This window comes from Hippocampus bargibanti, linkage group LG08, assembly GCF_051943395.1.
Source record: "Hippocampus bargibanti isolate YZ-2025 linkage group LG08, ASM5194339v1, whole genome shotgun sequence".
NCBI classification, from domain to species: domain Eukaryota; kingdom Metazoa; phylum Chordata; class Actinopteri; order Syngnathiformes; family Syngnathidae; genus Hippocampus; species Hippocampus bargibanti.
Window position 1 is genome coordinate 581,016 of NC_142741.1, and position 26,147 is coordinate 607,162.

The 26,147-nt window shown below is 38.7% G+C and overlaps 2 protein-coding genes across 3 annotated transcripts; both read right to left on the reverse strand.

Annotated features, from left to right (window-relative positions):
- On the reverse strand, nucleotides 1–10,771 carry lnpa (limb and neural patterns a). Of its 2 annotated transcripts, none has more exons than XM_089003183.1 (13): nucleotides 10,642–10,771; nucleotides 10,024–10,108; nucleotides 9,506–9,547; nucleotides 8,069–8,256; nucleotides 7,919–7,977; nucleotides 7,798–7,838; nucleotides 6,748–6,831; nucleotides 6,117–6,168; nucleotides 5,808–6,017; nucleotides 3,888–3,993; nucleotides 2,993–3,059; nucleotides 2,557–2,712; nucleotides 1–1,519 (listed from the first exon to the last, which is right to left on the reverse strand). In XM_089003183.1, exons 2-13 carry the CDS (start codon nucleotides 10,048–10,050, stop codon nucleotides 1,298–1,300), a joined length of 1,254 nt encoding a protein of 417 aa, XP_088859309.1. In that variant the 5' UTR covers nucleotides 10,051–10,108; nucleotides 10,642–10,771; the 3' UTR covers nucleotides 1–1,297. The 2 variants fall into 2 exon arrangements, with proteins under 2 accessions (XP_088859309.1, XP_088859310.1); XM_089003184.1 differs by having other exon boundaries at nucleotides 2,989–3,059; nucleotides 10,642–10,770.
- A 3,599-nt stretch (nucleotides 10,772–14,370) lies between these two features.
- On the reverse strand, nucleotides 14,371–19,748 carry evx2 (even-skipped homeobox 2). Its single transcript, XM_089002655.1, has 3 exons — nucleotides 18,714–19,748; nucleotides 18,332–18,570; nucleotides 14,371–17,311 (listed from the first exon to the last, which is right to left on the reverse strand). The coding sequence occupies exons 1-3, from the start codon at nucleotides 19,102–19,104 to the stop codon at nucleotides 16,673–16,675; spliced, it is 1,269 nt and encodes a 422-aa protein (XP_088858781.1). The 5' UTR covers nucleotides 19,105–19,748; the 3' UTR covers nucleotides 14,371–16,672.
- Between the last annotated feature and the right edge of the window lie 6,399 nt (nucleotides 19,749–26,147).

Genomic DNA, 26,147 nt, shown 5'->3' on the forward strand with positions numbered 1-26,147 from the left:
TTAATGCAGCAATTTTAATTTTCATTTTGTGTTAGGTTTAGCACACCCCTAGCATCGCTATCCCATAATATCCATGCCAGAAACTGGCATAATAATACTCAACTTTGCATATCTTTTTTTAAAGGATGGAATAAATCCGGAATTTAAGATCTGTATTTTGGGTAATTATGACAATATTCTCAGGCTTGCTTCCAATATTTCATTTTTTTCGCATTTAACAACAAATTGGAATGGACATTTTTGCATTCCTGTAATATTATTTTGTTATTTGAAAAGACATTCGGGAAAGAAGACAAATGTAACGCCCGGGTCCAAAACAAACAAATCATTTCAGTCACTGTCACAGGGTACTAAAGATGACACGCATGCACATGTGCAGCCTGCGTAGAGTGGAATAAGATCCAAACGTTGTCCTATTGATGTCCCATTTTTACACCCCCCCCCCCCCCCCCCCATCCCATCCTAGCCCACCCCCTTGTTCGACCCTTGTCAGAGGTCAACCCCAAACAGCATGCGGTGGAATCAGGCGTTACTGTGGATGTCACATTGATGCATTGCGAGGCCCCGGAGGTCACGTCTCTGTAAGCATACATGATCAAAACCCATAGAAGATGCGGCGCCTTGACCTCGCATTGTAGTTTACAGTGTACATTGAGGGGCGGGTTTAGGGGGGGGGGGGGGGGGGGGTTGATAAGAGGGTCAGGCGGTGGCACCAGAGCAACTTTTGTCGCCGCAATGACTTTCTGCTTGCAAATGAAAGAGGGTCAAGCAATCAAGAGTGTTCGGGCACCATTATGTGACGCTGTCTGAAATGATCAATGAGCTAAAATCAAATGATCACAAGCTAAAATTGGCTAGCTAATGAAAATGGAGCTTTTAAACATTGGCGCCGAGGAGTCGAATCAGGGCAGCAATTTGTAAAACCTGACACGTAGTACGGAATACACAAGAGTTGAAGTCATCACGGCTATTTATTTACATGCTCTGCTTTTATTTCTATCCATTCGCCGAGATAATCAAAACGGAAAATAGATTAAGACAAAAAAAACACTCTAGAGGAAGCCATTTTAAATATAAAAGGCACATCCAGTACCGATGTTAATCTCTCATTTCTGTTTGGAGAAATAAATATATATTACAAGTGCTTTTTTGTGTACATTTTGTACCGTTTTAGTGTAAACATATTGGTCGCGCCACTTTGCTCCACAGCACTCAACAATTGGGAGTCAATGGACCTTATAAATAATTAAAAAAAAAAAAACGGGTTTCATTCACGCTTTCCTATGAAGACGTGGAGTCAAATACGGGCGTAAACATGTACAATGACAAACTCAGAGAATATCAGAAAAAAATAAAGACAAATCAATGGTGAGGACTTTTTACTCCACCTCCATGGCGGACAAATCTTGCTCGCCGTCAGATTTCTCAGACGGTTCGTCATGTGACTCGGGAGTGCTTTTGTGCTCCGGCTCGGGACTGGATCTCGGAGGGGTTGGGGGGGTCGCGTGTATTGTGTCCCCTGGGAATGAAAGAATCACGTCACTTTTAATGCATGGTTTTTTTTTTTGTAGGGGATTTTTTTAGCATACAGTAATACCTTGGCTTAGGAACTTAATTGGTTCCCAGACAGAGTGCGTAAGGTGAAAAGTGTGTATCCCAAACATTAATTTCCTATTGGAAACCATTAAAATGAGAATAATCCGTTCGCAGGTCCCCATAAAACAGAATTTTCTACTTTCTAAACCTTAAAACTACCCAAAATATACCTTATTTTATGTATAATAAATGTGCTATGGTGTTATAATTAAAGAAATAAACTGTACCGTATAATAAAGTTGTTTTATTGACCTTTGCGATGGTCGCTGATGGACTGGAGTGGCCGCTTTAATCAGCATGAAACACTTGATGAGGAAGGTAGCCTTCTTCTTTCACCTTCTTTAGGAATGATCCCTTGGAGGTGCTTTCTCTGCCATCATTTTACCTTGTTCCTCATCAATTGTGTTCTGGTTAGCTGGGCTGTGTGTACAGATGGCTTGTGCGGATTATTTGTGGAGCCTGATTGATGGGATATTTTAACCTTGCAGTCTACACTTTGCTTTTGAACTATCAAAGTTGAAACAAGTCCAAATTTCACTGTGTTGTCTATCCATTTTCTCACTCTACCGCTGTCGTCTGCCTGTCTCTTTAATGTTTAACACCCCCCCCCCCCGTCACTGCTGCGTTCTTGACCAATCACATAGGTTTAACTGAGGACGGGGGGCGGGGAATAGAGGACAAAAACAGTCGGCTGCCATTTTCTTGTTAGGAGAACGGGTTCGTTCGCGAACGACACATCACTCGTGGCGCTCCGTGTGTATCCCGTAAAATAGTTCGTATGGCAAGGTAAAATTTTGATACATTTTACGTTTGTAAACCAAAAAGTTCGCGAGCCAGTGGTATCACTGTATATGATAGTTGTCCATGTTCAGCGCTTTGTTCCAGCTTCAGCTGTTGTTAAAGCGCTATATATTGTATTGTATTCTACTTGATATTTTTGTTCAAGTGGCACGTCATCACCTTTACAAGGTTGCGGGGAGTCTTCGTCAGCGCTGGACGATGAGGAAGGTGCTTCCGAAGACATCTTGAGCTCACCGCTAAACTCCGGGAGCTTGGGTGCTTGAGGTCTGCTCTTTCTGGCAGGGTTGAGGAAATAACAATACGCGCATCGGAAGGCTGAAAACAAATAAAGCAGCGTGTAAATGTCATGTCGCAAACAGACACACACATGCATGAATATGAGCCACTTTTTTTTAGATGCATAAACTCTTTGTGATTGATGCACGGGCATCGGTTTGCATTTTCAATCTGGGTGCGAATTTGCTGCCAGGGGTCGGCGGTGGCGGTGCCGTTTAAAAGCCGCGTGATATACTGGGCTGCCAAGTGCTAGAGGGCAAATGGAGGCGCGGCATTTGAGCCAGACTGACAAAAGAGCGCTTCTCCGAGTCTTACCCACGTATTCAAATTCTTCTTTTAAGGCCATGCCGTTGTGGGACACGCACTGCTGGCAGATCAGAGCGAATCTAAGGGAGGGATGGGGAAAAAAAAAAGTGTAAACGATGGATTAAGAAAACAGTTGGCGGTAGGAAGACTGTGATGCAATGACATGTATTTGTACAGGGCTGGCGACCATTTTGCAAAATGGCATCACTCACAAGCGTTATTCGGTTTGCAGGTAAATTCTTAGAATGAACCTAAAATGGATTGTAATCCGTTGACATTCGCGTTTCAACTTGATTCGGGAATTGAAAATATGACGTAAGGTGCCATTCTCAAATTTGTTCGGGTATTGTGTTTTCATGCTCGGGTGGCGATAAAGCACTGGCACTGGAGTGGACACATTTTTACACATCGTCTGGTAGTCAATGACTTAATGAAATGCTACTTTTAAGGTTAAAAAAAACAGGAAAACTGACATAATTTGACTTTGAAACTATGGATGTGTTTAAATTCTCTTGATTCTATTTTTAATTTATTGTATTCTATTTTGTGATTGTATTTTATTTATTATAGTACCTATGCTTGTCTGTGACTGTCCATGAGAGCTTTGAAAGGTGCTTAAAATATAATGTATTATCATTATTATTATTATTATTATTATTATTATTATTATATAAGGCGCACCTGCGTATAAGGTGAAGGGTCATCTTTGGAAGAAAATGGAGGTTTTTGGGTGCGCCTTATACACCGGAAAAATACGGTTGTTACGCATTACTGATTGGATTGGATCGGATTTGCCTTTATTAGTCTCGCAGTGGAGAAATTGACATTTCACAGCATATAGCAGCAGATAATTTTCATCCTAATTTTACATTTAAGATTATAACTCATACTAGACTTTTCATATTTACCTATTTTGTGGGCCATCTCCAACAAGGTATTCGATGACTCTGTCCATAGCCCCTCTTTCCCTTGGAAGTACCGGTCTGGCCAAAGGCGGGCCTGGGGGGTGCGTCCCTTTTCAAAATAAAAGAAAAATATTTACACCGTTGTGAACATGACAGACACATCGTGATGATCAGGCAGCAAAAAAAAAACAAACATTTCATAAAAGACCTTGCTGTTAATGACTCATATCTCCATTGCAAATCACCCCCCGCCATGTGGTAAGGGAGAGTAGTAATTAATATAATCTCACATCAAGAGCAATCATAGGAAGATGACTGGTCATTTTGGCGAGGCTTGGCACCGTCTCACTTACCCTGCTGCTTGTTAATTCGGCGACATATGGAAAGTCTGCGGCCACAATTGCTTTTCACTTTCAATTTTCAGCAAGTAGCAGGTGATATCAAGTCGCCGAAAGGCATTTGTGAGGCGCTGCCAACGCCAAATGCATTTTTTTTTATTTTAGCGAGATTCCACCACGGTTGCCCAGAGAACAAACGGCGCTCGGGGTAATTAATCATAGTTAATGTAATCCGGCTTGGTGCATTGCTCACAGTTGGCATTCCGCACGGCAATTACGGCTGGCGGCTTCGACTTGGAGCGCATTTCCTTGACTGTTTGCACCCGTTTGCTTCGTCGATTGAGCGTTCATAGGCCAGAAATAATTTAGATTGAGTAGTCAAGCGTTTCTATATGGAGACGCAGATGTCTGCGACACAGGACAACTGTTCAATGCAAGGTTTTTATTCCAGTTTGTTGATTTATTGATTTTTTTTCAACTCGATCTTTGAGAAAAAGACGTTAAAAACGCAGCCCCTCAAAAAATAAAAAATATATAAATAGATAAATAAATACATTAATTAAAATGAGTCAAAAAAGTATAACATCAAATAAATAAATAAAATCATTAACAAAAAGCAATTAAAAAGGCAGGTCCTCAAAAAAAGCAAAAATAAATCGGTGTGAATAAATAAATACATAAATAAACAACTAAATGTGTGAACATATAAATAAAATCAATAAATAGCTAAATTAATTAAAAATGAGTAAATAAAAAATAAAGATTTTCAATTCAACCTTTAAAAAAATTAAATACATAAATAAATAGCGTAGTTAGTTAATTAGCGAAATTAATTAATTAAAAATGAGTAAATAAAAATAAATAAAAAGATTTTCAACTCAACCTTTAAAAAATACATTAAAAAAGACAGTCCCTCAAAAAATACTAAATAAATAAAAAATAAGTGTGAATAAATAAATTAATACATAAATAAATAAACAACTACATGTGTGAATAAATAGATGTGTGAATAAAAAATATAAAATAGATGGATAGATGAATAAATTAATTATTTAAAAATGAGTAAATAACAAATTACAATCGTTTCTTTTTTTTAATTTAAAAAGGGCGCCTCTCAAAAAACTAATAAATACATGTGTGAATAAATAAATGAATAAATACGAAAATAAACAACTAAATGTGTGAATAATAAATGCGTGAATAAAAAAATAGTACATAGAGACAAATAAATACATTAAATAACAATAAGTAAATACAAAATTACAAATAAATAAATAGATTTTTCAATTCAGTCTATAAAAAATAAATTAAAAAGGCAGCGCCCTCAAAAAATAAATACAAGTGTGAATAAATAAATGTGTGAATAAATAAATGTGTAGATAGCTCGGTAGCTCGATATCTAAATAGATAAATAAATAGATGAGAAAAAAATGAGGGAAATGAATAACTAAATAACGGCAGCACTTTCAACACCCATCACTACATTTTGAGAAAAATGTTAGTTTGCTCGCCAGCGCGATAACAAAAATCCCGCTTGAATCAGCCCCATTGCGATGTGTGATCCACTGTGAGCGATTGAACTCACCAAATCCTGAAGCAAGTGTTCCAAGGCTCACGGGCTTCCTCATCAAGCTCTCGTGAGTCGACAAGCCCCTCTCTGGAGGTCCTCCTGGGGCCGAGTGGGAAGATCGTCCAGGGTTTTTGGGCCCGCCGGAAAGAGGAGGGAGGACCGCCACAGCGCTCGCAGGATTTACCGCCAACGGGGTTTTGGGGATGACGTTACGTTGGCGAACCTCTGACAAAAAAAAGGGAGACATTTCTGGCGAGGTTGCGGGAAAGGAGAAAAAAAAACCTTTGGCGGACGGAAACTGAGGTGGTCATGACTCATTCCTACCTTGGCCTGGTTTTGGCGTCATTTGGGGTACGAGTGGAGTTGATTCAAGTTCCTTTGGAAAAGAAAACAAAATGTCAGTTAGCAATGTGTAACTTAAGCAATTAGCAATCCTTCTTCCATCAATTTGAGTGAAGAAATAATCATTTAACACCTTTTTATTGACAAACCTAAAAAGAAAAAGCAAATACAGTGATACCTCAGCTTACAAACATAATTGGTTCCCAGACAGTGTGTGTTAGGCGGAAAGTATGTCTTCCAAACATTCATTTCCCATAGGAAACCATTAAAAATTTGAATAATCCGTTTCCAGGTCCCCATAAAACATAATTTTCTACTAAATAAGCCTTAAAACTACACAAAATATATCTTATTTTATGTCACGGTGGCGCTGTTCGGCCGTGTGGTTTGGTGTTCTCCCACCGAAAACTAGTCCGCCAGCCATTGTGGCGCTCCGTGTGTTTCCCGAAAAGTAGTTCGGATGCCAAGGTTATATTCTCACGAATTTAATGTTTGTAAGACGAAAAGTTCGTTAGCAAAAGCGTTGATAAGCCGAGGTATCACTGTAAATAAATGCATACATTTAAAAATTAAACAATTAAAAAATAAAAATAAATTAATAGACATTGCTCACCATTCTCCGCTTAGAATCGAGATCAAATCTTTCCAAAATCATTTTAGCAGTTTTATACGTCTCCGTTTCCATAACGTCTTCGAGCTGAAAGGAGAATTTTTGCGTGGTGAAAAATACTGCATGCGCAACTAATGATCATCTCATATCTCGTGATGGAGCTGTAATAAACAATACCTAGCGTGACATTAAAGGCGACAGAAAGTGCATATCTTCATCGACAGTAAATAGCAAACATTCCGACGTGTTTACACGTAACATGAAGAATAATGACATTCACGACTTCGATCATGCCGATGGTGAAAATCCATCAGGCCTAATTATTGAAAGTTATTAGACCTGACTGAGGATGACAAGTCATTTCTCAGATTTATCTTCTTGCGGGACTAGGTGCTATTAATTATTGCCATATTAGCGGAGTCGTTTACTGTCTTCACACCAATCCAATCACATCTGCACAGAACCTTGATTAACAAAAATACAATTATAAGGATCGATAAGATTAAAAAAAAAATGAAAGGGTCCGATAAAAGAAGTCCGTGGAGCGCCATTCCCGAATTTGTTGGGGTTTTGGTTTTTCTTGCGGGTAGGGGTGCTGACAAGAAGTACAGATGACGGCTGAAGAAACCTTTTCATCGACACAACTGTCCTTGTTTTTATGTGCCTGTTATGTTTATTATTTTGCTTTATGTTGACTATGATGTGAAGTGCGTTGTAACAGCTGCAGCGGTTGTGAAAGCGTTATATAAATTACCTTGTATTGTATTGTATATAAATCAATATGTATTTATTGTATTTTGTACAGCCGCCCCCATTTCAAGCTCAGATAACTCCAGACTCATAACTTCGGAATTAACTCATTTTTTTCTGATGAAAGAAGAGAGTCGAAGGTTTCTTACGCTGCATTGAATGTTTATGTAGTCCTACAACTGAATCTTCTGTGCGTGCGCTGCAATTTGTGCGAAAATGACAAAAACCTTTGCAAAAACTGCAGTGGACACATTTTTGCACATGGTCTGGCACTGAATGAGTTCACAGAAATCTAAAACTTACTATTTTCTTCTTTTGCACCTTAAGAGTCTCCAGTTTTTCATCTGAAAGAGTTGGAAAAAGATACGTCAGTGTCATTTTACGTCATTTCAGAATATCGATGACTCAAGAAAAAAATTCCTACTATTTTTTTGTGTTCTTCTGGAAAATATTACAATCAGAATTTTTCGAAGTAGCCACACCCTAAAAAGAAAAAGAAGAAATCGGACAATGTTCATTGGCTTGGACGCGGCGGCATTTCACATAGAGCAGATGGTGTGTGTGGCGTACTTACAAGAAAGGAAATATAAGAAAGGGAAGCGCAAGAATAAATCGTCCCATGAACTGTTCTGGCAGGTAGCAGTAATACACCACCACGCAGGTGATCAGGTAGAGGACAGCAGAGTACAAAAGCAGTCGGCCCAACCAAATCTTGAGCTGTCTTTGGTATTTTTCGCCATGCTCCTTATAAAGCTGAATGTCCTGAAAGAAAACAAATCCGCATGTCAATTCAAAAATAGAAGGAACGTAGCGAGGTGGAATTTCCACTTGCCAAAGCTAAGCTAACTTTTTATACAACAGCGTGTTAATGGATGTCATGCATTATCATACCCGTATTTTGCCATATTCTCTACGGAGTTTTTGCACATTTTTCAGATGCGTACGCGTACAAGAGTTTGTACGGGAAACGCTAACATTGTGAAATGTTATTTGGAGATATTTTCAATTCCGTTTTCGTCATCAAATATGAGCAGTAATGTTAATGCTAACAAATATCGCTACTCGTAAAAAGCAAAGTCCACCACCGAGAAAAAAAGTCAGTGCAAAAAGTCTCTGGTCAAGTGGAATTTTATTTTGAAATCAGTTAAATGAAACATCTTACCGCATTTTTTTCTCGCTGTAATATCATTCATATTTTTTTTATAAACAGTATACATCGTAAGAACACAAATTCAAATTATTTTTTTGCTGTGGTCAAATTCAATTTGTCCGCAGCAAAAAAAAAAGGCACAATGCTCTATTTTCACAAAGTATTCATGTTTACATGTGAAATGTCGTTCATGAAATTGCGCAATGATATATTACACACGCGTTTTTTTTTTCTCAGTAAGGAAAAATTGAGCTGTTAGTAAGGTCCCAGTGTCTGGCAGCTTGACAGGTATGCATTATTTTAGAAACATCTGCAGTATTGGTTACCAAAGCCCCAAAATATCTTTGAGGGTCAATGTATCCCACTCTCCAACTTCCAACATGACGTCTGTCACTTCAGAATCAGTGCATTGCGATCCTCCCCATTCGGTGTATTAACATGATGACGATATGCAATAATGGACAGAGCTAAATCAATAAAATTGTTTTTTTTTCTAACCGGATATTTCACTGCTACTTGACCTCAACAGTATCAAGTGCTCCAAGTAGAGAAGGCTAAAAATAGCATGCAAGCTTAACTGTCGCCATGCACTAAAGCCGCCTGTCTTTTCGAACAAGGAAGTTTTTTTAAATCCACAAGGATTCAATTTGACTTCATTTAAGCTTTTGTTTTGACACCACCTTCATCTTGACAATTGTCATGAAAACTGTCACACCTGAAGGCCTGCCTCATAGCGCAATGTTCCCATCGAGCCAATTAAACGATACACCACTTCCTAAAGTATTTTATCCATTAGTGTGTGGAAATAAAGCGATCCAGATGAAACAATTAAAAAACTAAGAGTATCCGTTCGAAACATACCTTATCAATTCCCTCCAAAATCTCCACAGTGGAAGGTTTGGCCTGTATGGGGAGCAAAAAATGAATAAATAACGTTAAGTAAACATCATCCACACAAAACTACATCTGCACAGTCAATAAAATACAACATTGAAAGAGTTTAAATTCTTGAGCACTTGCTGTACCCTCTTTGTAACATGAAGCAGTTCTAGATGAAATGAATGCGTTACACATTCCTCGTTATGTTCAGGAGCATTGTCATCAAATGGTGAGTATAGTTTTGCTTTTTGAATGTTGCTGTGCCGATGGCCATTTTGTGTTTGGGAGCCTTTTACTTTGGCTTTGTTTCTAATATTCGGCCCAACTCTTGTAGGGTCAAAATGAACGTTTTTTGTGAATTCTACACAAGCATTGCCGCTCCGTCATTTGGAGAACCGCTCATGTTATTCGATTCGAGCGAGTTTAGTCGGTGAGTGTGAACCATAAACATCTTAGAAATAAAATCATGATGATTATTAGGATCTAAAAGAAGCACACACCCTCCACCGCGAGATGGCAGCCCCCATGATGGTGATCGGAGATTGTCGCCTCCTCGTCAACGTTTTCACCCCTGACGTCTTCCACCTGTGGACAAAAAAAAAGAGCTGTCTGTTTCACATGAAGTCGCCAAGCTACGAGACAGACGTGAGAGCACTTCAAGTGAGCCTGTGACATGGATTGAATAGCTTCAGGCTCCTTGACACCTGAAAATAGTCGACTATTAAAGATCCAATGAGTGCTGAGACGGGCGGGGGGAGACAAGGACAAGTGCTTTTTAACTTCCAAATGGAGCCAATAGCTAACTGCTTGCTAACTGGGGCTAATATAACAAACCGACGCGCCGGAGTGTTTTGCTTAATTTACATACGACGTGAAGTCACACTCTCCCCATTATAACGGCCGACTTCAAATAAGACATCAATAAAGTTGTTTTAAAGACTTTAAATCGCTTTTCCAACAAGTGTCGCCCACACTAGCTAACTTTTTACGAGCACGCGAGTCGATGCTAACATAACGTGTTGCATTAACGTTCCGTCCTAAAAGTTAGTTCATCGGAAACTTGGAATCCACTCAAATATGTCGCACCCGAATTGAGTTGAGAGTTGAAAAGAACATACCTAGCGTGGATCCGACTGGTTTACGCCGCCCGTGTCGAGAACAGACTAGTGACTATCTGCAGCTCTCCTGCTTTAGATGGCGACACGCTTAAGGGGGTGTGTCCCGTTGCGACACCCACGAAGTCGACACACGGGTGTTCTTTCTGGGCTCCCCAGCTTCAAAGTTTCGTTCTGAAGTCGTGCCTCGAGGACGGGTGGCTGGGAAAAAGCTTGCTGTGTCTTCTTGGTTTATCTTAGTGAGCCTTGGATCTCCCCTGCTGGAACAAACAACATCAGAAGCCGTGACCTACATTTACAATATAACTTGTACTTGTACTGTATTACTCAGTCCATGGGCGATTCTGTGTTAGTTCATTCCAAATAGTCATTAAAAGATGGTGTGTTTAAATGTCTGTGCTCTTGGGGCTCCACATTAAACCACACATTTCCGGAGCAGGTGAATGCCAAGAATGCTATTTGAAAGATTGATAAATACAGTATGTGCAAAACAGTTTTTGTCAATACATTTTTCTCTGCATGTATCAAAGACGCTAACTCAACAACATAGGCTTTGACAATGGCGAGCTGTGGATTTCATCGCTCGGCCTTCAGTAGTGCTACCGCTGCTCACCCGCACAAAAAATGTATTATTAATTATTATTATTATTATTATTATTATTATTATTATTATTATTATTATTATTATTATTATTATTATTACGCCTGAATCAATCCAGACTGAAAAAAAGTGTGGTGTGATTTACTACAAATCCACTAGAGGGTACCATTAGCCAGAAAATAACTGACTAACCTTTCTTAATGATGTCCATTTTTCTTGAAAAGTCCATCTTGAAAATGGCTTTTTAACAGTAAATAAAGTAACCACATCCATTTGTTCTCCTTCAGTCATTGTGGGTCGAGAACACAGCGATTAAATTAAATTAAATGAACATAATATATTTGCTTATGCAGCTAGCCACCAATGCAGTGCGCTAGCCCTGGCCAATATGCTCTTATCAGTAGCGGCTTGTGATAAGAGCAGTTTTATATATATATATATATATATATATATATATATATATATATATATATATATATATATATATATATATATATATATCAAGAGAGATACAGATACATATATGATATAGATACATAGATAAATATAGATATATAGATTTTTTTTAATGTATGAAAATGTAAAGGGTAGTCCTTGTGTAAGGAATACTAATTTGTTGCACCGCCATGACCATATGCAGAGAACCTCTCGAAGAATTAATCGTTAACCCAATAAAAGCAATTTCCAAAGATAATTGAGAACACGTTTCAATACATATGCATGAAAAAAAAAATGCCGTACACGATTCGCTCTCAGCCTCCAGTAATTGATTGAGGGGATGACCCGTTGTATTAAATGTTATTTCACAACCATCAAATGGCAGAAAATTGCAATTTGCCCAGCTTGTATCAGAATTAAAAGCCCATTCGTCATGATTATGACTTGATAAGCTAATTTAACCATTTCGCTCTGTCTTAATGAGCTATAGTTGAATTAATGCCGTGTAATATATGAAGGTAACATTTGAACAGAGGCAATGATTTGAGACAAACAGAGCAGAAACTACTTTAGAAGTGTAATGGCGGCATAAATCTCATTAAGCAGGCGTCTTCCGCGCACGTTTGGGGAACATTTGAAAACCTTAAATGGGATCTTCTAGGTGTTGGACGCTACCTGATGGTTTGAGGCTCCGTGTAACAGCTGCGCTGTGTGATGCAAATGGTGCACTAAATGGGAGCAAAATACTGGTGCTTTTCATTGGCTTTGGATGTCATCATAAGGAACAATACAACTAAATCGCTCCTCATTCGCCAGCTGTATTTACGAGCGCCGTACTTTATAAGTCCCATTTATAGCATTTAGAGGAAGAATCCACCACTGTGTGTTTTGCTCCCCTGGCAAAAGGTCTGATCATTGCATTTTGTGCAACTTTTACCTTTTATTGTCCAATTTTTTCCCCTCTGTCTTATGTCCTTCACAGGAAAATCAGACGTTTGATCCGGTTGAAGTAAAAGCAGACGTTGGGAGCTTAACTCATTCACTGCCATTCCTGAATTTATTCGGAAATTGAAAAGCATGACATTTTTTACGCTGCATTGAATGTTTATATAATCCTAAAAACTCAATATTCTGTGGATCCTGGAATTTGAGTTCACAGGTCCAAAAATACATGTTCAAAATCAACTGAAAAATTAAAAAAAAAACAGAACTACACTAATATCTTGACTATTGCCACTCATTTGCCTGTTTATGTACTTTGGACTTTTTTGTTAGTATTAAGCAATAGTTTGCTTTTCCACAGTAAAATTGGATATTTTAGTTTAGGTTGTTCGAAATTGCCCAGCAGATTTTGACTTCACGGGTGATTCTGGTCCCCATTAACCCGGAAAAACAGGGGATTACTGTACTTGCCTTTTTTCCCCTTGTTTCCTTGTTTTTTGGCCCCGCTTGCTCCCTGTAGTTTACCCACTTTCTCCATACACCCCCACCTCTTCTCTCCATGTTGTGTGTGTGTGTGTGTGTGAGTGTGTCCTCCCGCGGCAGCTGTCACCCCGCATTACTCGCAGTCAGCTAAATGAAACATTATTCTAAACATATGCATCGTAATCAGTCCGGTCACACTTACAAGAACACGCGTTAATAAGGCAATCAATCACCGTGGAACAAGCGACTTGTGCAGTAACAGCTCATAAACAGTGTGTAATGAAGAATTGGAGGTGAGCGTGACACGGCGCTGATCAGATAATCAATGTCAAAGACGCCACGAATGTCAGGAAAGCTACTTTTCGCACACTTTCTTATATATCTTTCCAAAAAAAATCCCCTGGTTTGAAAATACAGGCAATAAAGTGGCAGTAGAGGTCACGTCATCGATCCTTATCGCGATATGTCATTTTGGCTTTTTCTATTAGCGGCTAAATAAAGGAGAATATGGCGGAATATTAAACAAGCTAGAGATTTATCCCCCTTGCCAAGAAAAATATTCGGTGAAGGTGACAAGCACTCGACGCGCCCCTCACCCCTCCTCGTAGACATATGGATGCAAAACTAATGGTGTTATTGTGGCGGAGTATCCCCATGCACCACGCCGCCATTTTCCCCCCATCTCATCTATCTCAATGCAAGGCTCGCTTTAAAACGCGGCGATATATCACGACCATGTTGTGAACCTGCTAATCCTGTTTCTTTAATGGGCACGTTGGAAATAAAATAACGTATGGGGGGGGGGGGGCAAAGGGGATGGGTTATTCCAGTGAACGGTGTACGTATATTTGAACCCGTTGCAATTAACGACAGGATCAGCCAGTATCATTTACAGTTAATGTATAAATAATGGTAAATGATAGGACTGAAGTGACCCACTGATTGGACCCCCCCCCCTCCGCCCACCCCCATCCACATATACACACCCCCCATCCCTACCTTTGCATGCATTTTTTATGAAGAGCACGACGTGCAAACGCAACCATAACTGCCAATAAAATATTTGACCTCCATAAAGTCACGAAAGATGTATGAAGATTTTCTATTTATTATTTTTTTGCCCCAAGAACGAACACGATCAATAAATAACAGGATTTACATTTCATATTGCACTTTTTTTCAAGTTAAAATTATTCAAATCAGTACAGTCATTGTTCATTTTAAATACAACGATAGTTATTGAGACCTCTGAAGGTCAAAAGGTCGATATATTATTTTCATTCACGTCAGTGCTGTTTTAACAGACGTTTAAAAAAATCATTGGGTGGAATGTAAAAAAAAGAAAAATTGGAATCAGTCTTTTGTTTTGTAGGTTTTTTTTTGCGCAAATTTGCTGACTTTGGGGGATTGGCTCACATCCAGTGTTTTCAACAATAACAACATTCAGAAAGTCACACATTTAAAAAAAACGACATTGACATTTAGGAAGTAATTCCACCTCCCCTCATATCTTAACCAATTGCAAAATAATCCACAATTTACAATTCACGTCTTTTAAAATTAACATATCCCCAAAACGGGAACGAATAGAACTGCACAGACGAATTTGTCAGAATATGTCCTTAATTGTTTGCGTGTTCTGAGGATCTCCAAATATGGAAAAGTGTGTTTGATGCGACGACCTTGACGGTAAGAAAAATAATCATCGTCATAATCATAAGTGGAGGAATTTTAAAGCGATAAATCAATACTGCCCTCATCGTTGTCTTACAGGCATCATAGTTGGAAGCCTTCACCGGTGACTTCTTAGCCATCGATGTAGTTTCCTTTTGTCTACGCCTCGGCTCTTTTCGGTGTCTAATGACTTCCCTGCGCGGCTTGTTAGGACTTGACAGCAAGTCTCCAAACGAGCAAGTTGCCTCACAGACGCCTATTCGAAAAGAAAGGGAAAAAAAGGAAGCTCCATGTAGGGTGCATGATTGGCAATTTTTGTCATCATGCTCGCATTATTAAGAGAGGAATTGACAAGAAAAAGAGACGATGCAAAATGACGAACGCCTGCGAGCTGCATGATTAGGAGGCTCCCCGCAGAGAAGAGCAGAAAAGAGCAAGAGGTGCCGCAGCAAACATATGCTGTCGGCTGACAAACATCCATGCCTTTTTTTTTGTTGTCGAGTTAAGAAAAATGAGCGCCACAAAAAAAATGCAGGATTCAAATCGAGATTTTTAGATGCAATCGGAATCGCAGCTTTTGCACAATAATTGAGGAAAATGGTTGAAGCTGACCCCCTAAAAATATTTCGTCATAAAATACATATTGTGGAAGGTAATTAACAGTTTTGGGGGAAACACACTAATAATGAGTAAAAAAAAACGATCTTAAAAACCGAATCTTAACATTTTAATTTGTATTGATCTTTAAATGTAAATTGGAGCACAGTTTGAGAGAATTGGAGAATTATCTTAGTGCAAAAAATGATCAACAATGATAATATATTCAAGACACATCATTGTTTCAATGTTAACCTAAAATCACCAATTCGCACCTATTTTATATAAATCATTTTTTTACGAATTGACCAACATTGTTTGACGCATCGAGCCGTCATTTTTGTGTCTGTTTCAGGTGTCCTTTCAAATCTAAAACGTTCTGAAAGGTGACGTCAAGTTTTACAGAATTGTAGAAAGCATCACGATCGTTCCAAATTAAGGACACATTTGGCTGACAAAAACAGAAATTAAAATGGATCTGATAAACGTAAATTCATAAACGGAAATCTCACCTGCAGAAAAAAAGAAGAAACGAGAAAAAATCGCGTGTGCGAGTGAGAGATTTTTGAAAGGTTTGAACCCGGAAGTGGTTTACATCGTAATTCTACACCATAGGACCATTTGAGCAAAAAATAAATAAATCACGATTTCCAGCCTGAATCAATGACTTACGCCAATAAAACAATTAAATTAATTCTAATGTTTTTTTTTTTAATATTGTCGATTTAAATAATTATTCAGACAACGAGTAGGTTTTCTTGGCGTTCGCGTATGAATGTGAAATTCGTGAGTGGATGTGATTGGTCCATTAAAAACGTTTTGTGATTACTTCCGGGTTTAATCATACTTTAAAACCATTAAAATGTTGTGTTTTATCGGTTTCGCTTGAAAATATTGAAGAGTATTTTTTGTACTTTTTGAGATGGAGACGTTTGTTGCCAATAACTGAATCCAATATGTTGTGTGTGTGTGTGTGTGTGTGTGTGTGTGTGTGTGTGTGTGTGTGTGTGTGTGTGTGTGTGTGTGTGTGGTTTGTAGGCTTTGCTTCACAATTTCAAATGATCGTCTGTCACCCGCGTTGGACATTTTCGATTTTTTTAAAAGACAAATTATTGTAACTGTATGACGTATGTGTTTCAGTTTTTAAACGACACCGGATACTTTAAAGGACGAAATAAATATAGATTAAAATGAAGGAAGGAAGGAAGGAAGGAAGAAAGAAAAACAAAGATGTTTCCGTGTGTCGAAAGTGTCGAAAGTAAAGCTTGGCTAGGCGGGAAAGAAAAAAAAGGTTGCCAGTTATCTGTTGAGTGACGTCTCCTCTCGCGTGTCCGGCGACGGCACGGAGGTCTTGCTCAGCACGGCCGCCGAGTAGGGCAAAAATCCACTTTCGGACCTTTGGCCCGAAGCCGTACACGTGAAATCGGGGGTACCGACGCCGACGCCGACGCCGACGCCGGCGGCCCTCGAGCTCAGCGCGCCGGCCGCTTGGCTACTATGGCAGCTGAGACACGAGCACGGCCCGCCGGCCGACGGAGCCCCGACCGCCGCCGCCGCCGCAGCCGCAGCCGCAGCCGCCGCCGCCGCGGAGCTGTTGAGCCCCGCCGGCGACTGGTAAAGTCCCGGATGGCGGAAGCCGCACAGGAGCTCGGGCCGCGAGTAAGGATGCGAAAGGGCGCGGAAGGTGTCCAGGGGCCGGATGGAGCTGGCGAAGGGCGACGAAGCCGCCCCCGAGGCGGCCGCGGCGGCCGCGGCCGCCGTCACCCCCACGTGCGGGTAGTAGTGCAGGGGCACGTGGGAGTGGAACGGGTACGGCAGGCTCCCCGTGGCCGCCGCGTGGGTCATCATGTAGGTGTAGAAGCTCGGATCCGCCGGGTGGGGCCAAGACATGGCCAACCGCTGACGCTTGTCCTTCATGCGACGGTTCTGGAACCACACCTGTCACCGACAAACAACAAAACCGCCATTACGCAACGCAATACAATACAATACATATTAATTAATATTTGCCTGGTTATCATTTTTATGCCTTCAAGTAGGAACGACTGAAACCATTGATATAAAAAAAATACGGAAAACTAAATAGAATTCGAAATAAATGTAATATAATAAAAACATATACATATATAATAAAATCAAATGTAGAATATAATTTCTGTTTGATTCAACTAATTGTTTTTTGGGGGGTTGAGGTATAAAAATTATTGTTAGAAAAAAACAAAACGATTATAATGGAGACTACCAATCAGCAAAATAATAAAAATATGATGGGGTATAAAAATTAGTGTTAGAAAAAACAAAATGATTATAATCAACAAAACAATTATAATCAGCAACAACCAACTCATGTTTGTACATTTAAAAATGAATGATCAATTGACTGTCCAGAAACCAATCTAAAGTAACACTTTTGACACACAAACAGTACCACACTATATATCAACCGAAACAACAAAAACAATTCTCTTTCATCTTATTTTGAAATTCGTCATGACTATCGCCACAAAAAATAAATACAAGAAAAATATGTATACGCAAAACCATGCACACGTCCAATCCCCCCAAAATTACTTTTTTTACTTCTATTCAAATTGACGATGCATTTTTGGGGGTAAATTAATCTAATCTTTACTATTTATGCTTTGTTGCACAACTATAGCTAAAGTATTGCAAAGTGGCAGGGAATAAATCTGAGCATATTTAGTTTGTGCATTAATAAATTACACTAACATATACACTTTCTCTTTCACTTTACACTTTCACACACACACACAAACTCTCCCCCAAAATACACACACACACACACACACACACATAGTGACCTACTACTACTACTACTACTACTACTACTAATAATAATAATAATAATAATAATAATAATAATAAATGAGTAATAATTAATTAATACTAAGTAATAATGATAGTAAATAATTGCATGAATGTCTCCATTGGCTTTACCTTGATGGTGGTTTCAGGTAGATTAAGAGCCGCGGCTAATTCGCATCTCCTCGGCCTGGAGACGTAATTCTCGCGATAAAACTCCTTCTCCAAGCGTCCGATTTGCTCCCTGGTAAAGGCCGTGCGGTACCTCCTGACCTGATCAGCGTTCGAATTGTTGTTGGAACCCCCCGTGGAGTTTCCGTTCAGACCGGATAAGGAACTCGAACTCGTGTTGGACGAGCCAGAGTCTGAATAACCTGTCAGGAAAGAAAATCATATTGAAAGTTCACCTTTATGTGACGTTTTTTTCCGTTTGTTTGTTATCATTGAAACGAGGATAGTAATGTCATCAGAATAGTAATACTAATACTAATAATAATAAGCATCCATTTGACGCTACCTTTATTGTTTTCCTTGTGCTGACTCGGCGAGCGACGCGCGGGGCAAGCCACTTCCACGTCACTGTTGACGTCCGATTCCCGGGACGCTTCCGAGTAAAGGCTGATCATCTTCCGGCTTTCAGACGACGAAACGTCCGCCGCCGGCGGGCTGCGTTCGCTCCCGAAAAGAGCGTCGATCTCAAACGTGCCTTTGGCGGGCATATCCGCGAGGCTCCCGCGCAGGGACGCCGACGTGATTCTCGGACTGAGTCGTCCTCCTCGCTGCGAGTTCTCCAGGGCCTCCAGCACGGAATTCGCGGCCGCCGGATCCGAGAGCCTCTTGACGCCCGCCGCCGGACTGTGCGGCCCTCTGTCCGTCAGGAGCATCTCCTTTCTTATCCTCTCCATCATCGAGGCGCCTTGGGAGGTTGATGACGAGGACGAGGATGAGGAAGAGGAAGAGGAAGAGGAAGAGGAAGAGGAAGAAAAGTGGTCCCGGCTGGACGCGGGAGCTCAATCCAGCGCGCAAGTGGTCTCTGCGAGCTCTCGAAAGCTTTTTATAAGCGACGTGCGATAAATGAAAGAAATGGAGCTGGAGAGCGTGCGGAAAATGTGCCTGGCATCCTCCCCTGCACGCCGGGAATATGTCAGTCAACCCCCACCCAAAAAAAAAATAAATAATAAAAAATACTCTCTCCAAGCTGACCCTCCTCCAATGATTATTTATTGTAAGAGCTTTATCAGCAAAGAAATAGGAGAGGGCTGTCAGATGACGTCGATGATGGAGGCGGCCTTCGGTCACGTGCGCGAATAACATCCAAGAGGAGAGCCCGAAAGAGGATTTGGGCTTCTTCTGCACCTCCTCGCACCTCTTCTTTGGGCCTCACTTTGACACTCTGATGAATAAAATGAGCGCTGCGACGTTTCCCTCTTCATTTAGGAATATTATGATGCTTTCATTGGCTATTGTTTTCCCTCCCCTCGCAGTTACGACGGGCCTCCCCTCCTCTTTCGAGCCTTTAATGCCACCCGCCGCCCTCCTTTATTTTGCTCCGTTTTTTTTGGGGGCGGTGCCATGTTCTTGTGTGCTTAATGGAATTTTAATGCTAACTTCGTTTCTCTATATGGGGTTTTTTCAAGCGTTTTTGACGCTTTTATACGTATATAAGCTCACAACGTGACTATTTATTTCGTATTTTTTGCCACAAAATAACTAAAATACGCCACATTTTTAGCATTTGACATCAGTCGTTATAAAACAAGTGCTAACGTCCTTACGTTGTCTTATTTTGCATTGATTACATCGAAGTTGCCTCAAGGAAATTGCTTGTTGCTCCAAGTCTTTAAAAGCATCATCATTTTGGATTCCGTGGGAGTCCTTTGGCGACCCCTGCAGGTCGTCACACACCTTGCAAGGATTTGACATTTGCATGTCATGCAGAGGCCTTGATAGAAGTATGCACAAAAAAAAATGGAAATACTTTTTGTTCGTTTCATTTACTCCCTCGAAAGATTGTTGTTCTGTTTTCATCCAAAATTATACGAGGATAATTTATTAATAATGTGTTCATACATGCATGACGTTTTGTGGTAGATGATGATAATAATAATAATAATAATAATAATAATAATAATAATAATAATAATAATAATAATGATACATTGCATTTATAAGCGCCTTTTAAAACTCTCAAGGACACGTTACAGTCACAGGATATTTTTTTCTGAGGGTGAGCAGTGGCAGCCACAGGCGCCAGCGTTCACTCAAGCCGGAAGTAACATAAAGTAAAAACAACAAAATTATAACAAATAGATGCATGATGGTGTCCGTGTTCCTTTTTTAATGGAGGGGGGGGGGGTTTAAATGCTTAATTTGTGACTTCCAAAAGAGGAAATCAGATTGGAACCATCAACCTCACAACGTTGAAAACAGTCGTCGACGGCGCTACTCGATTATGTTTCCATCCACATTAAATGCCTAAAACCGATTTTGTATTAAGACAAAATTGTGTGAGTACTTATTTATTGATATAGTGTTACATGTGGTATAAGCATTCATGTCATGCGTGTTAGCATATTTGACAATAAAGCTGACTTTGACTTTGACCGTGTATGACTGTTGAGCGCAGTTGGTAAAAGCGGCAGGCCAAATAGGCTGAGTGGGTACATGTCCCCATCTAGCGGACATTTAACGAACTGCAACCTCTCGTGACTTTACGGTCCTCGCACGAAATTGAACTTGGCGCCCGTCGGCTGTCTGCATTCACATTGCGTCGCTTTGAATGGATTTATTTCAACATTTTCACTTCAAAATATAGAGTGGGAAGTCTCTAAATATTTTTTATTGTTGTTTAAATTTCATCCAACCTCCCAACTTCATTGCAATTGCGGTTTGTTTACTTGAAACCGAGGAACAACGCGTAGCTTGTTTCACTACTCACAAGATGAGAAAACGTGTGACCTCGTGTAAAATATCAAACCCACAGAGTGCGATCATAAAAAAAAAACACGAAATCAAACCAGTGATGGTTTTTGAAAGCACTCCGAGGATTTTTATTTACTATGTATTTTACGCTCTAATGGCGTCTGCGCCCACCGTTTGCTTGCGTTAGCGTGCCATCTAGTGAGCAATCGTTGCAATTACACCCAGCCCCCATAACGTTCATCGAACCGGAAGCTTTAAAATGTTATACGGCTTTCAATAAACGGTTCCAGGTTATGATCATTAATCTCCAAAATAACACCTTCCTTTTTGTTTGAGTTGTTTCTCAATTCAGAGTTAAACATGTTTGGCTGTGTGTAACAAATAAGAGATACCTCGACGGCTGACAGACAGACAGACAGACAAACAGCTAGCTCGCTAGCCAGCTACATAGATAACTTGATAGCGAGAGAGATAGATTTCACTTTGCCAAGGTTATTATTCAGCTTTCTTCGGGATTGTCCATTAAAATGTGAATTAGTATAGCAGCTTTAATGGAATATAGTTGAGGGGATAGTAAAGTGTTGGTAATGAATGAAGCTGAATCAAATGAATGGCGACGAGGGACTTGCCCATTTGGTCGTCTTACAAATGCTGACGGGTCACTTTAAGGAGCCATTTAGCCACTTTGTGATGATGGGAGCGGGAACACACGTCAAATAAGCAACTTTGCAAAAGGGGCTCGTGTGCAAATGCACTCAAAACCCCCCAAAATACTACAACAATAATAATATTATAACAACAACATATATATACATATATATACTCCTCCTCCTCCTACTACTACTAACAATAATAAGAATAATAAGAATAAGAATAATATCAATCACAATAATAATGTAACAACATAATTGCAATATACTACTATTGCTAATAATAATAACAATAATAATATAACAACGTAATTGCAATATACTACTACCACCACTACTACTACCACTACTACAATAATAATAATAATAATAATAATAATAATAATAATAATAATAATAATAATAATTGAATTGGATTTGCCTTTATTAGTCTCGCAGTGGAGAAATTTACATTTCACACCAGCAAAGTTATGAAATAAATAAATAATAATAATAATATAACAATACAATTGCACTATACTAATAGTACTACTACCAATAATAATAATAATAATAATAATAATAATAATAATAATAATAATAATAATAATAATTGCAATACACTACTAGTACTACTACCAATAATAATAATAATAATTATTATTATTATTACATAATTGCAATATGCTGCTATTACTACTATCAATAATAATAATAATAAGTATTATTATTATTATTAGCGAGTTAGCTAGTTTTTTCATTTGTTTGAGTTATTCCAGGTTGAGTGAACGTTGGCGCATGTGGCTGCCGCTGCTAACCCACAGAAAAACTGATCCTGTGACTGAAAAGTGACCTTGAGTTTTGAAAGGCGCCCACAAATGAAATGAAATTATTATTATTATAACAATAATAATAATATCACAACATAATTGCAATATAATACTACTACTACTACTACATCTACTATTATTTTTTTATTATAACAATAATAATAACATAATTGCAATATACTACTACAACTACTATTACTGCTACTACTACTATTGGATATTGGATATTGGATATGCCTTTATTAGTCTCACAGTGGAGAAATTTACATTTCACAGCAGCAAAGTGACTACTGTAGTAGTAGTGATTACTACTACTATTACTACTACTACTAGTAGTAATAATAATAATAATAATAATAATAACACTCTTCTTAAATTTCACATTTGTTAAGCCTATAGAGTGATGTATGAATAATAAATGTAATATGTTTTGAAAACCTGTTTTACTTAACAGAATCTATGATTTAAAAAATGTAAACATCTCACAGGTTGCATTCGTTCATCGTTCATAACATTTGTATTAACACGACTCATTTAGCAGACGTTCACATCAAATATTGCGCACTTCTTCAACAAGTATTTTCAACCGAATACACACACAAAAAGACATTCTATATTTTTGGAATATTTTATTTTATTATTTTTTTTTGGAAGAAGGATCAAAGTGAACCGTATTGAGGTATACTGTGGAATGTCGGTGTCAACACGTGTGTCCAATGGGAGCGAAATGCATGTTCTTGCATTCATCATTCATGTCAAGTGTCCTTGAGAGTTTTGAAAGGCGTTTAGAAATCAAATGCATGATGATTATTATCATATCATATATCAAAGAAGAGCATCAATAAGGGGTTGTGCAACATGGGGCCAAGAATATTACGCACGTATTTTTCCTCCTTGCTAACTCGACGTCCTTTAAAACAAGACGAAGTGATTTGAACCAATTGAAAAACTTGAAAAAAAATCTACTTTTAGAAATGAAACAAAGTTAAATATCGACACAGCCCCCCCCCCCCCCAAAAAAAAAGAAAATATAACAGCGTATCTTGTCTTTTTATATTTATTACATTGATGAAAGAGAGACGATCATTTCCCATCCTAGCCGGAAACAAGCACATACAAATGTTTTCTTTTTTTTCTGCATTTCTAAACATTTAACAGAACTATCCAATGAGATAATAATAACAACCTGATTTCCAATTATAGCACCTCAGCCATTCGTTCGGCAACAAAATTAATAAAATATCCCGTAATAAAATATACCATCGCTAGCTTAATAGCATATTAGTTCCATTTTACTTCCTGTTACACTGTCACGTGATCACCAAAATATATAACCTCTTTATTTTGGTGTCTACCCGTCCAAATTCTACCTATTAACTCGAGTCTTTTATTGTGTGTAATGTCATTATTTTAAAAAATGACAATTCTGCTATATATTCGGCTAACTATATATTTAAAAAAGTAACAGTTTGCTGTTTTTTTTTTTTGCTACGAACGTAACCCGGAAGTGCGACGGGGTGAAGATTTCAACAATACTTGTGACTTTTACAGTCTGTTAACGGTGTGAATGGGATTTAACTGCGTCACCCCTTGTAAGGATAACCTTTTAAAACAAGTCTCAAGTTGGCTTTTGGGAAACCTTTGGAGCACCACACACACACACACACACACACACACACACACACACACACACACACACACACGCTAAAGCCTGTAAAACGTGTCTGTAAAGCAATCCTATAAAGCCTGACAACAACAGTTAGCTTGCTTAATTTCATGTTCGAATTCTATTTCACAAGACAACATTGAAGCTATTTTGCCCCAATCGAGACGTGAAGAGTTGCCCACTTGAAAGTGTGTGTGAGTGTGTGTGTGCGCGCGCGTGCGTCGCAGACAGACGTGCAGAGCAGCAGAGAACTTGAACGAGAGAAGCAGCACATGGACATGCAGCAAGCAAGCAAGTTTATTACCAAGGACAATAGTCCAAGGAAAAGCTCCCTTTGGCAGGCAGGAAACCACACTTGTGAAGCTACTCACACAAAGAGCCGTAAAAAAAAATAAAAATAAAATAAAATAAAACGCGTCCATTATTTTCCATCCACGTTGTGGAACTTTTCTAAACGCTTTCTGTGGGTGGATAAATAAGAGGGAGAAAAACGCTGCATCTGTTTTTCATATTAACCTACTTTTTCGTGCCTTTCTTTCCCCCATAAAAATCCATGGCTTCAACCCGGGCGTGTTTTTTTTAGTTTTGCATACTGAGGATTAAACAAAAACGAGTTTACAACTTCACCACGTTCGGTGACCTTGAAGGCAACATTCGCCATCTCCGTATTTTTATATTCTTGTTAATTTGAAATCAGAGCCTAAGAATGACTCATAAAAACTCGATTTTGTTTCAAAAGAACAATCAAGTCCAATGTTTGGAGCACATTGCGCAATGTTGCCTATTTACGATTTTTTGTTGTTGTTGTCATGGACTAAATTCTTACGTTATGCAAGAGGGCCAAGTGAAAAATACAAACTGAAGGATTGCTGCAGAATAGCTTGATTGTTGCATCATCAACATAAAAAAAACTTGCTGCACAAAAATATACATAGATAAATATTTTTTGAGGTTGTTTATGATGAAAAAAGTGCTTTTTGTAACTGTGCTCGGAAACCGAATAATGGGTGTTTCGTGTGGAGTGGATTTTTTTATGAATAAAAACTACAAAAAATGGCAATAACAAATTACCCTAAACGTGGCTTCATGGGAAAAATGTGAATGGGGAATGGATTATATTATGTAATATGCACAATTTCTTTTAAAAAAAAATAGGCATATATCACTCACATAGTGTTTTATATGCTTTCTCTCGTGGTCCAGAAGGTTTGGAGTTATGCTGAGAGTCGAAGAAAAAGAGTCGAGGTCCATTTAACCAGAAGATTTAAAGAAACAATCGAGGATGTGGATAACTCACAAAATATATGGGCATTTGGATATATATATATATATATATATATATATATTGGAGGATTATTATGGGATACCGTTAAAATGATCTTTCAACCATTACTTTTATTTCTTTTGGACTTTTTACAAAGTTCTTCAAGTGGTTTCGGTGGAGGAAGGAAAATGTGTGATATCCAGTCGTGCTTTTATATATATTTTCATTCAAAGAATATGCATTTATACACAAATGATGAAATGTAGATTTTTTTGTTATCAAAACGACAAATAACGAGATAATATACTGATTAATGCACATATAGTCAAAACGTGCGATATTTTGACTGCATATTAATTGCATATTTTTTTCAAAATCAAATTCGAAAAAGTAACGAGTTGGTCCATTTGTACCTAAACAAAATCGCCTAAGTGGATTGATTTTCGTCGAAACAGCACACAAAATAGGATCAAAATTTAAAAAGTGACAAATTGGTCCTTTTGTTCAAAAAATATCACCTCATTGGATATTTTTTTTTTGTCAAAACAACCCAAAACATAGGCTCAAATTCGAACATCGTAATGAGTTGGTCCATTTTTGACCCAAATAGAGGTTGTTTATGATCTGCTATAGGGTTAAG

Coding starts and splice junctions, on each gene's coding strand:
- lnpa (XM_089003183.1), bottom strand. CDS start 10,050: ATGGGGGCTGCCATCTCGCGGTGGAGG. Junction 7,978..8,068: donor TTTCTTATATTTCCTTTCTT/GTAAGTACGCCA, acceptor TTTTCTTTTTAG/GGTGTGGCTACTTCGAAAAA. Junction 3,060..3,887: donor GGAGATGGCCCACAAAATAG/GTAAATATGAAA, acceptor TCCCTCCCTTAG/ATTCGCTCTGATCTGCCAGC.
- evx2 (XM_089002655.1), bottom strand. CDS start 19,104: ATGATGGAGAGGATAAGAAAGGAGATGCTCCTGACGGACAGAGGGCCG. Junction 18,571..18,713: donor GCACAAGGAAAACAATAAAG/GTAGCGTCAAAT, acceptor CTTTCCTGACAG/GTTATTCAGACTCTGGCTCG. Junction 17,312..18,331: donor TACCTGAAACCACCATCAAG/GTAAAGCCAATG, acceptor TGTCGGTGACAG/GTGTGGTTCCAGAACCGTCG.